The 12,202-nt window shown below is 44.0% G+C and overlaps 1 protein-coding gene across 4 annotated transcripts in view; it reads left to right on the top strand.

Moving 5' to 3' along the window:
- Positions 1 to 12,202, top strand: part of SCML2 (Scm polycomb group protein like 2) — a 131,050-nt gene that overhangs the window by 103,822 nt on the left and 15,026 nt on the right. For all 4 annotated transcript variants that reach the window (XM_073356349.1, XM_073356359.1, XM_073356406.2 and 1 more), the window contains one exon: positions 3,234 to 3,416. In XM_073356349.1, coding sequence (XP_073212450.1) covers positions 3,234 to 3,416 — 183 coding nt within the window. The remainder of the gene's footprint in view (positions 1 to 3,233; positions 3,417 to 12,202) is intronic.

Below are 12,202 nucleotides of genomic sequence, written 5' to 3'. Positions count from 1 at the left end.
AACTTTATCATAGTAAAGGATAAGCAAGTAAATTGTGTCTGGACTCGTCAATTGTTTTGACAAATTGTCTTGTCTGCAGTGACTGGCAGATGGACAAGATGACCTTAAGTTTCTCCCACCTCTAGATTCTGGAACAACAGCTGTGGAGCTGGGGAAACCACCAAAAAGCTATCACACAGGGAGCAGGGACCAGGAGGAGTTCCCATTAATGTTTTTTAAAATAGTATTTTCATTGGGGCTAGGAGGTTTGCAGGTGATATCACACTATTCTCCCACGATTGCCATGGCGCATTGTGAGGCCTCGGGAGAGCTTCTTTTGCCCAAATTATGTATTGGGTTTGTTCTATAGTGATCCTCATCATAACAACTGATTATTTTACAACTATTACTGGATTTACTCTCACAACATCCCTATGAGATGAAGAAGTATATTTCCATTTTATAAATGGGAAACTGAGGCACAGAGAGTAAGTGGCTTCCCTAAGGTCACATGAGAAGACCACAAGACCATCCTGATAGATCTTCGATTTGCATTGTGATGGACCTTGCTGTTTTGCAGTCTGTCTGTCAGGAGGTGTATGGGAGGCCATGTAGCCCATTCAGTCTCCTAACTGATTCAGAGCTTAGGGGGAATCTGCTTCTTGGGAACCCACAAAATAACTATCTTCTGTGGGTGACTCTGAAGTGGTACAGTGAGTCCTTAAGATTTCAATTGGACTTCAGAGTCTTGTTAATCTAGTGACCTCAGTGGTTTCTTTGCCACGAAGGAAAGAAGGGCCAGGATTTGTCCCTAATTCAGTAATCCTCAGTGCGTCATCCAGTTATGAGAGCAAATGAGTATGGTTCTATTGTAACATTTTTATACTGAATTATATTTACTGCATTTATAAAATACCTGTACAACATCGCTTCGCATTAGAGGGGTTATTTGTATCACTTTTCTGATATTAGTTTAAATCACTCTAGATATGTTTTTAAAACTGAATACATTGCCCCTTATTGATGGTGGAATGATTCTCAGCATGGTGTGGCTCCTAATTCAGATTTCTGTGATTTAATAGAAAGGTATTGTTTTTGAAAGTACACCTCTGTTTCCCTATCAGTGGAATATGATGCTCTCCAGCGCTGCTTATTTTTTGTAGGGAAACCCTCATGCTAAACTCTTGCGTGCACCCAAATCGTACTTTTGAGCAGGAAAAGCAAATTTAACATTCATAGCAACTTCTTTTAGTTTAACAAAAATTACATGTTTGTTACCTGTTAGATTTGTGATGTGTTACATGATACATTATTTCTCGTTAGAAAGAACACAGCTAATGCAATGAGAATTGCTCATCTATAGGCCTGGAATTAGTGTCTTAACTTTTTTCATCTCACTATTTGCCAGAAGATGATGCTTGGCTTTTCCCTAAAACATTTTAATTCCTATCGATGCTTTTAATACAACAAGCTGTCATGGGATAAGAGGGAAGGTCCTCTCATGGATTGTTAACTGGTTAAAAGATAGGAAACAAAGGGTAGGAAAAAATGGTCTGTTTTCAGAACAGAGAGAGGTAAATAGTGGTGTTCCCGAGGGGTCTGTACTGGGACCAGTCCTATTCAACATATTCATAAATGATACGGAAAAAGGTAAACAGTGAGGTGACAAATTTGAGTAGTTTTGTATAATCTACTAGATAGTTAAGTCCCAAGCAGATTGTGAAGAGCTACAAAGGGATCTCACAAAACTGGGTGACTGAGCAACAAAATGTCAGATGAAATTCAGTGTTGATAAATGCAAAGTAATGCACATTGGAAAACATAGTCCCAACTGATGGGGTCTAAATTAGCTATTATCACTGAAGAAAGAGATCTTGGAGTCATTGTGAATAGTTCTCTGAAAACATCCACTCAGTGTGCAGTGGCAGTCAAAAAAGCTAACAGAATGTTGGGCATCATTAAGAAAGGGATAGATAATAAGACAGAAAATATCATATTGCCTCTCTATAAATCCATGGTACGCCCACTTCTTGAATACTGCATTCGGATGTGGTCACCCCATCTCAAAAAAATGCCTTGGAATTGGAAAAGGTTCAGAAAAGGGCAACAAAAATGATTAGGGGTATGGAACAGCTGCCATATCAGGAGAGATTAATAGGACTGGGACTTTTCAGCTTGGAAAAGAGACAACTAAGGGGGGATATGGTAGAGGGCTCTAAAATCATGACTGATGTGGAGAAAGTAAATAAGGAAGTGTTACTTGCTCCTTCTCTTAACACAAGAACTAGGGGTCACCAAATGAAATTAATAGGCAGCAGGTTTAAAACATACAAAAGGAAGTATTTTTTCACACAACACACAGTCAATCTGTGGAACTCCTTGCCAGAAGATGGTGTGAAGGTCAAGATTATAACAGGGTTCAAAAAAGAACAAGATAAGTTCATGGAGGATAAGCCCATCAATAGCTATTAGCCAGAATGGGCAAGGATGGTGTCCCTAGCCTCTGTTTGCTGGAAGCTGGGAATGGGCAACAGGGGATGGATCACTTGATGCTTACCTGTTCTGTTCATTCCCTCTGGGGCACCTGGGGTTGGCCACTGTCGGAAGACAGGAATCTGGGCTAGATGGACCTTTGGTCTGACCCAGTATGGCCATTCTTATGTAACAAATATAAAATAAAGTATAAGCATATCACCCTTCGTGTTGTCTAAGATGCATGTAGTAAACTGTCTGTTCTTGGTGTCCTCACATTGGCTGAGTTCCTACTTAAATAAATAGGAGCTTGACCTGCACAACGATTGCTGGAATGGGTTCTATAATGTTGAATAACACCGCTTCTTAAAATGGCAAACCAGTTACTCCAGCTATCACTGTAATTGTAACAGGTGACAGTCTGCAACAGATGAGTATGAGCAGTTCATGTTAACAAATCAGGTCCCTCGAAAGCCCCCAAGTACTATAAAAGTTTTCTTCTGTTTTATTTCCGGCTGTTCAATAAGCAAATAACACAGAAAATGTTTAATTTCTATCAGGGGAGCTAATCTGAATTTACACAGATGTAACTGAGATCAGAATCTGTCCTTTTGAAGGTAAATTTGCTAAATAGTCTCATAAGATACCAGAACAATTGTTTACCTCTTTTTTTACCTCTACACTGTTTTAATCGAAGCAAGATGTATTATATTTTAGTTAGTGGTAGTGTTGTACTCTACTTCCTGGTGTTTGGATGGTGTCTGACATCTTCTTACTCACAGCTGCCTTTGACGGGGAGAAACACGCCATCAATCTTCCTTCTGTAAATAGTGCATCGTTTGTCCTGCGTTTCTTGGAGAAGCTCTGCCACAGTCTGCAGTGTGATAATCTTTTTAGTAGCCAGCCCTTCAGCCCTTATATGGGGAGTGCACATAGTCCTACGGAATATGATAGGAACAAACCAGGTAATACTAAATTATACATGTTTTGGGGTGTATGGTTATTTTGTGCAATTCATTTTTTGATCAGTCCTCCTACAACTTGAATTGATTGAATGAGTACTTTGTGGTTCTTAGTAAAATTAGTCCTTGTGTGATGGGGTTATTTATACCACATGTGGAAAAACAGTAGAATCATAGAATATCAGGGTTGGAAGGGACCTCAGGAGGTCATCTAGTCCAACCCCCTGCTCAAAGCAGGACCAATCCCCAACTAAATCATCCCAGCCAGGGCTTTGTCAAGCCTGACCTTAAAAACTTCTAAGGAAGGAGATTCCACCGTATTGTTAGGCAATTTCTTTTCTTTAGGCAAACAAGGAAATGTATACATCCCACTGTGATGCTGCAGAAGATCTAGTTTAAACTTTACATTTAATCTGCTTGATTTATGCACGTAGTAAAATATATTTAAGTCACAGCAGCAAAATATAGTTAACTGCCTAAAAAAAGTTTGCCCTATAAGACTCAATGCAGCCCCTCTCTATCCAACTGAAAGATGCTTCATCCTGATTTTCTCTTTTTCCCTTCTGTGACCATTTCAAAGGTGTTGAAACTACGTAGAGTCTATCATAGGTAGGGAAAGAAACCAGGATTTATAGATGGCTGGCTGTAGTGGTTTAGGAAATGAGGAACGCATTTCTGCAAGTGGAGAACACAGCACCACACCCAAAACAGCACCCCTTATCTTGATTGCAAGGAGAAGCATGGTACCCCTGCAGTCTCCTTCTGCACCCAGCTGCTGACTACAGTGTCACTAGTATCTGGGACTTAGCCCATAGTGAGACTAAGATAATTCTATAGAAAACTGAAGAAGTGAGAGTTGAAATGAAATAATCCTAAAACTAAAGGAGTAAGACCAGAAAATGATGTAGAAAAAAATATCTCTCTCTCATAATGAAGGTCACCATCTGAAATTAAAAGCATTAATGTTAAAGATGTTTAGTTGGGCTGTCAAGCAACTAAAAAAAATTAATTGCGATTAATTGCACTGTAAAACAATAATAGAATGCTATTTATATAAATATTTTTGGATGTTTTCTACATTTTCAAATATTTTTATTTCAATTACAACACAGAATACAAAGTATACAGTGCTCACTTTATATTTATTTTTTATTAAAAATATTTGCACTGTAAAAAAAAGAAATAGTATTTTTCAATTCACCTAATACAAGTACTGTAGTACAGTCTCTATCGTGAAAGTTGGACTTACAAATGTAGAATTATATACAAAAAAAACTGCTTTCAAAAATAAAACAATGTAAAACTTCAGAGCCTACAAGTACACTCAGTCCTACTTTAGCCAATCGTTCAGACAAACAAGTTTGGTTACAATTTGCAGGAGATAATGCTGCCTGCTTCTTGTTCACATTGTCATCTGAAAGTGAGAATAGGTGTTCGCATGGCACTGTTGTAGCTGGCATCACAACATATTTACGTGCCAGATTCATATGTCCCTTCATGCTTCAACCACCATTCCAGAGGACATGCGTCCATGCTGATGACAGGTTCTGCTCGATAATGATCCAAAGCAGAGCAGACTAACCCATGTTCATTTTCATTATCATGAGTCAGATGCTACCAGCAGAAGGTTGATTTTCTTTTTTGGTGGTTTGGGTTCTGTAGTTTCCACATCGGATCATTGCTCTTTTAAGACTTCAGAAAGCATGCTGTATAGAATCATAGAATCATAGAATATCAGGGTTGGAAGGGACCTCAGGAGGTCATCTAGTCAAACCCCCTGCTCAAAAGCAGGACCCATCCCCAATTAAATCATCCCAGCCAGGGCTTTGTCAAGCCTGACCTTAAAAACTTCTAAGGAAGGAGATTCCACCACCTCCCTAGGCAACGCATTCCAGTGTTTCACCACCCTCCTAGTGAAAAAGATTTTCCTAATATCCAACCTAAACCTCCCCCACTGCAACTTGAGACCATTACTCCTTGTCCTGTCCTCTTCCACCACTGAGAATAGTCTAGAACCATCCTCTCTGGAACCACCTCTCAGGTAGTTGAAAGCAGCTATCAAATCCCCCCTCATTCTTCTCTTCCGCAGACTAAACAATCCCAGTTCCCTCAGCCTCTCCTCATAACTCATGTGTTCCAGACCCCTAATCATTTTTGTTGCCCTTCGCTGGACTCTCTCCAATTTATCCACATCCTTCTTGTAGTGTGGGGCCCAAAACTGGACACAGTACTCCAGATGAGGCCTCACCAATGTCGAATAGAGGGGAACGATCACGTCCCTCGATCTGCTCGCTATGCCCCTGCTTATACATCCCAAAATGCCATTAGCCTTCTTGGCAACAAGGGCACACTGCTGACTCATATCCAGCTTCTCGTCCACTGTCACCCCTAGGTCCTTTTCCGCAGAACTGTTGCCTAGCCATTCGGTCCCTAGTCTGTAGCTGTGCATTGGGTGCTTCCGTCCTAAGTGCAGGACCCTGCACTTATCCTTATTGAACCTCATCAGATTTCTTTTGGCCCAATCCTCCAATTTGTCTAGGTCCCTCTGTATCCTATCCCTGCCCTCCAGCGTATCTACCACTCCTCCCAGTTTAGTATCATCCGCAAATTTGCTGAGAGTGCAATCCACACCATCCTCCAGATCATTTATGAAGATATTGAACAAAACCGGCCCCAGGACTGACCCCTGGGGCACTCCACTTGACACCGGCTGCCAACTAGACATGGAGCCATTGATCACTACCCATTGAGCCCGACAATCTAGCCAACTTTCTACCCACCTTATAGTGCATTCATCCAGCCCATACTTCTTTAACTTGCTGACAAGAATACTGTGGGAGACCGTGTCAAAAGCTTTGCTAAAGTCAAGATACAATACATCCACTGCTTTCCCTTCATCCACAGAACCAGTAATCTCATCATAGAAGGCGATTAGATTAGTCAGGCATGACCTTCCCTTGGTGAATCCATGCTGACTGTTCCTGATCACTTTCCTCTCATGTAAGTGCTTCAGGATTGATTCTTTGAGGACTTGCTCCATGATTTTTCCGGGGACTGAAGTACACCTCGTCCCTCTCAGATTTTGGACAGCATTTCAGATTCTTAAAACCTTTGGTCGAGTGCTGTGGTTATTTTTAGAAATCTCACATGGTACCTTCTTTTCATTTAGTCAAATCTGCTGTGTAAGTGTTCTTAAAACGAACGTGCTGCATCATGATCCAAGATTGCCATAACATGAAATATATGGCAGAATGCATGTAAAACAGAACAGGAGATGTACAATTCTCCTCCTCCGAGTTCAGTCACAAATTTAATTAACACACAGTTTTTTTAACGAGCATCATCAGCATTGAAACATGTCCTCTGGAATGGTGGCCGAAGCACGAAGGGGCATATGAACATTTAGCATATCTAGCACGTAAATAGCTAACTACAAAAGTGCCATGTGAAAGCCTGTTTTCACTTTCAGGTGACATTATAAATAAGAAGCGGGCTGCGGTATCTCCTGTAAATGTAAACAAACTTGTTTGTTTTTGCAGTTAGCTGAACAAGAAGTAGGACTGAGTGGACTTGTAGGCTCTAAAGTTTTACATTGTTTTCTTTTTGAGTGCAGTTATGTAACAAAAAAAATCTAAATTTGTAAGTTGCACGTTCACAATAAAGAGATTGCACTATAGTACTTGTATGAGATGAATTGAAAAATACTATTTCTTTTATCATTTTTACAGTGCAAATATTCATAAAAATAATATAAAGTGAGCACTGTACACTTTGTATTCTGTGTTGTAATTGAAATCAATATATTTTAAAATGTAGAAAAACATCCAAATTATTTAATAAATTTCAATTGGTATTCTATTGTTTAACAGTGCAATTACGGGAACAAATTATTTTGCCCCGGCAGTGTGTTCAATCAGTGGTTCTGTTATTTCCTCCTTTTTTTTTTCACAAGTTTAGTTATCTTCATTTTATTTCTTTTACTATTAGTGTATATGGTTAGGACCCCCCCCATATTTAGCATAGAGGGGCATGCTCTGCCCATAGGGTCAGGCATGCCCCAGTCTCCAAGCTTCAAATCTCCAAGCTTGCCTGCAGCAAGCCCATGAGCAACCTACACTGTAGCTGTCCAAAGTGTCTGGGGAAGGCTCACGTGCAAGAGCATAGCCAGATCTGCTGCCAGTTCAAGCCTCATATGAAAAAGGACAGGGAGGCTAGGCTAAGGTCCATCCTGATGGAACCTGCACTCAGACTGGCATTGGAGCCAAGCCGGTCAGACTCTGCACCCAGTACCTCGGCGTTGGTTCGGAGTGCTTCTCCAGCGGCATGGGTCTCTCAGCATCGTTCCCCTTCACTGGTGCCAAGGAAGAAACACAAAAAACAGCGGTCGAAGAGGGGATGCTCCCTAGAACTGAGTAAGGATAAGCCTGGCGAGTGCAGCAGACTGAGACCTGTGTTGGACCACTCCTCTATCCTGCTCTGCAAACAGCAATTTTGACTCCACCTTTCTGGCAGGTGCTGTTGAGTCTGATGCAGGACCACCCATCAACACCAGAGGGTGGTCATGGTGCCAAAGGAATAGTGGTGTCATCAACCCCGGAGGTGTTTGCAACAGCCAGGGGACCAGATGGCTCTCTTGGTATCACCCACTCTTGCGGGGTAAGTTCCAGCACTGGCAAGGTCGTCAAGCAGTAGGGAGCATGTTGCCCCAAGGTCCTATCCAGCATCAGGTCCACTGGTACTGACCAGAGGAAAACCGACCCTGCTGATGTCGGCGAAGTCTTCCCAACCATGGCACCATTCCCCAGACCCTCGGCATTGGCTGACAGAGGTGAGGGGTACCGTCCCCGCAAGCTGACTCATTCTCAGAGTCGGAGGTGGAGTCGGGCACCCAACCAAGGGGCCAATACCAGTACCCGAATTATGTTCTATCAGATCCTGATGTGAGGCCCCCTCCAGGAGCCTGGCCTGATGAACAGCAGCCCCTATGCAGGTCCAGCGGCCTTTTTGGCATTCGTGGGGTTTCCCCTCAGTACAGGGACTGCTTTCCAGCTGTTCGTACTTGGCGGCATCCAAGAGAAGGGCCCCTCTGCCACCCCACTTGACATGGACTCTGGCACCAAGCCCGGTATTCATACTTAGGACTTGGGGCTGTGTGACATGGTCGGTGCAGAAGAAGAGGAAGGCTCCTGCCAGTACAGGCTGCTGCCTCTTCTTCCCCAGATGAAGCTGTGTCGGGGCCGAGCGGCTCTGCACCACAGGACGACTTTAGAGCTCACCAGGAGCTACTGAAAAGGGCTGGAGGTGAAAGTGCTTAAAGAGTCCTCACACAGCATGATCAACATTTTGGTTGCAGCAGCCCTGTCAAAAGTGGCCCTACCCCTCAATGAGGCTGTTGTGAGTCCAGTCACATACCTGTGGCAGATCCCATCCTCTCTGCTCACCCACTTCAAAAAAGGCAGAGAAAAAGTACTTTGTTCCCACCGAGGGGTATGAATACCTATATTCCCATCCCCCTCCCGGGTCCATTCTGGTTGCAGCAGCCAATGAAAGAGACAGGCAAGGGCTGCAAGCTGCCACCCACAAAGGACTCAGAAGCTTTACCTGTTTGGTAGAAAGATTTATTCTACTTGTGGGTTACAGCTCTTCATCTCCAACCAACAGGCCTTGCTTTGGAGGTATGACTATAACATCTGAGACTAGTGTCAAAATTCAAGGACTTGCTGCCCCAGGAGTCCAAACAGGATTTCTCCGCTCTGGTTGAGGAAAGAAAAACTATAGCCAGGGCTTCCCTCCAAGTGGCCCCAGACGCAGTTGACACAGTTGCTAGAACAATGGCATCTGCGGTGGTCATGTGAAGATGCTCTTTGTTCCAATACTCAAGACGACCACTGGAGGTTCAGCTGTCCATTCAAGACCTTCCATTTGAGGGAACCTCTCTCTTCTCCAAAATAATGGATACAAAACTCCCTGGCCTGAAAGATTCTAGGGCCACTCTCAGGTCCCAGGGCCTTTCTGTCCCAGTATCTTCAAGGAAGCACTTCAGACTTCAACAACGAGCCTGCTTCTTGGCTCTGCCACTTCACCAAGACCTATTTAAGAAACAGAACAGGTGTTATAGGCGCAGGCAACCTCTCCTTCCACCTGGTCAAGGTTCCTCCTCCATTCTGAACGCTAGGGTACAGATGTGGGGACCTGCATGAAAACCTCCTAAGCTTATCTTTACCAGCTTACGTCAAAAAGTTCCCCAAGGTACAAAATATTCCACCCTTTGTCCTTGGATTGGCCGCTACCACCACCAAACAAATACTGGTTACTGGGGAAGAGCTGTTTGGAAACGTCTTTCCCCCCAAATACTTCCCAAAACCTTGCACCCCACTTCCTGGACAAGGTTTGGTAAAAAGCCTCACCAGTTTGCCTAGGTGACTACAGACCCAGACCTTTGGATCTTAAGAACAATGAACAATCCTCCCAACACTTGCATGCCCCCCTTTCCTGGGAAATGTTGGATAAAAAGCCTCACTAATTTGCATAGGTGACCACTGACCCAAACCCTTGATCTGAGAACAATGAAAAAGCATTCAGTTTTCTTACAAGAAGACTTTTAATAGAAATAGGAGTAAATAGAAGTAAAGAAATCCCCTCTGTAAAATCAGGATAGTAGATACCTTACAGGGTAATTAGATTCAAAACACAGAGAATCCCTCTAGGCAAAACCTTAAGTTACAAAAAAGATACACAGACAGAAATAGTTATTCTATTCAGCACAATTCTTTCCTCAGCCATTTAAAGAAATCATAATCTAACACATACCTAGCTAGATTACTTACTAAAAGTTCTAAGACTCCATTCCTGGTCTATCCCCGGCAAAAGCAGCATAAAGACAGACACAGACCCTTTGTTTCTCTCCCTCCTCCCAGCTTTTGAAAGTATCTTGTTTCCTCATTGGTCATTTTGGTCAGGTGCCAGCGAGGTTACCTTTAGCTTCTTAACCCTTACAGGTGAGGAGTTTTCCTCTGGCCAGGAGGGATTTTAAAGGGGTTTACCCTTTCCTTTATATTTATGACACACCTCAACCTTGCTCCAGGTTCACACAAATACCCAGGAGTCCCCACTTTTGAAGAGGTGCTCAAGGGTGTTATATCAGTTCCCCTACCAGATCCTGCCCCCCTTTTGTTTTCAGACCAATTCTTCCACTTCAGCCTGGTGTGGTCCCTCATCACCTTGGACCACGGGGTACTGAGTATGGTGGAGAAAGGTTACACCCTTCAGTTTTCTTCCACCCTACCCCCCCATCCCAGTCTCTCTTCAGGGGCTCTTTTTACGAACAACTTCTACTCCAGGAGATGCAAGCTCTCCTTCGAGTAGGGGCTGTGGAGGATGCGCCTTAGAATTTGAGAGGAAAAGGGTTTTACTCCTGTTATTTCCTAGTCCCAAAGGGCGTCTCTGACCCATCCTAGACCTGTGTCGCCTCAACAGTTATTTCAAGAAGCTGAGGTTCTGAATGATCTCCCTGGCCTCCATTATTCCCTCCCTGGATCCAGGGGATTGGTACACCGCCCTCGACTTGAAAAGACGCCTATTTCCACATGTCTTTTCTGGTGCCACAGGAGGCTCCTCAAATTCATCATAAATCAGGTCCACTACCATCCTCCCCTTCAAGCTTGGCTGGTCTCAGTGTACTCACTGAGCTGTCGCCACTTGGACCGAGTGCTTACAGTTCCCACCCCAGTCCTCGCTTCCCTCAACTCCTGGAAGAATCTCCAATTGGTGAGGGCAGACATTCCCTTTGTCGCTCCCCAGCCATCAGTATCCCTAATCTTGGTCGCATCTAATCTAGGTGTGGGGCTCACCTAAAGACTCGAGCCCTGTGGTCCCAGGAGGAGGTCTCCTTGCATATAAAGGTCAGAGAGCTCAGAATGGTCCGCCTAGCATGTCAGGTGTTTCTACCACAGATCGCAGGCAAAGTAGTGCGACTACTCATGGACAACACAACAGCCATGTTTTACATCAACAGGCAAGGAGGAACACGCTTGTCCACCTTGTGCCAAGAGGCCTTTCACCTGTGGGACTTCTGAGGGAAGCACTTCATCCGCCTCAAAGCTTCTTACCTTCCGGGAGCCCAGAACGCTCTGGCAGATCACTTAAGCAGGTCTTTCTCTTCTCACCATAAGTGGTCCCTTTGCCTCAACACAGCAAGATCCATCTTTCAGAGATGGAAGTTTCCCCTTGTAGACCTGTTCATGTCAGCAATTTTGCTCACTATGTGGTTGCAGCCTGGGCTAGTTCACAGGTACCTTCCTACTCCCGTGGACAAAGCACCTGTTCTACTCGTTTCCCTCATTCCTCTTGTACACAAGGTCCTACTGAAAGTAAGGCAAGACAAAGTAAGAGTTATTCTTATAGCCCCTGCATGGTCATGTCAAAACTGGTTCGGCAGGCTAGTGGATCTGACAGTAGCAGCCCCATTACCACTCCCACCCTTCAGGGACCTGATCTTGCAAGATCATGGCCGTCTGCCCCACCTGAACCTCAAGACCCACCACCTGACAGCGTGGAAGCTCCATGGTTGAATCCGGCGGAGCTAGCTTGTTCAGAACAAGTCCACTAGGTCTTGCTAGGTAGTAGGAAACCATCTGCTAAAGCGACTTACTTCACCACATGGAAGCGTTTCTCGGAGTGGTCATCCCAGTGAGGCCTCTCACCAACTCGATCACCCCTCCAGTTTGTGCTGGAGTACCTGCTCCATCTGAAACAATAGGGCCTAGCCATTTCATCGATCAAGGTGCATC

Source organism: Lepidochelys kempii, chromosome 1, assembly GCF_965140285.1.
Source record: "Lepidochelys kempii isolate rLepKem1 chromosome 1, rLepKem1.hap1, whole genome shotgun sequence".
Classification (NCBI taxonomy): Eukaryota; Metazoa; Chordata; order Testudines; family Cheloniidae; genus Lepidochelys; species Lepidochelys kempii.
This window is presented reverse-complemented; position numbering and strand designations above follow the sequence as displayed.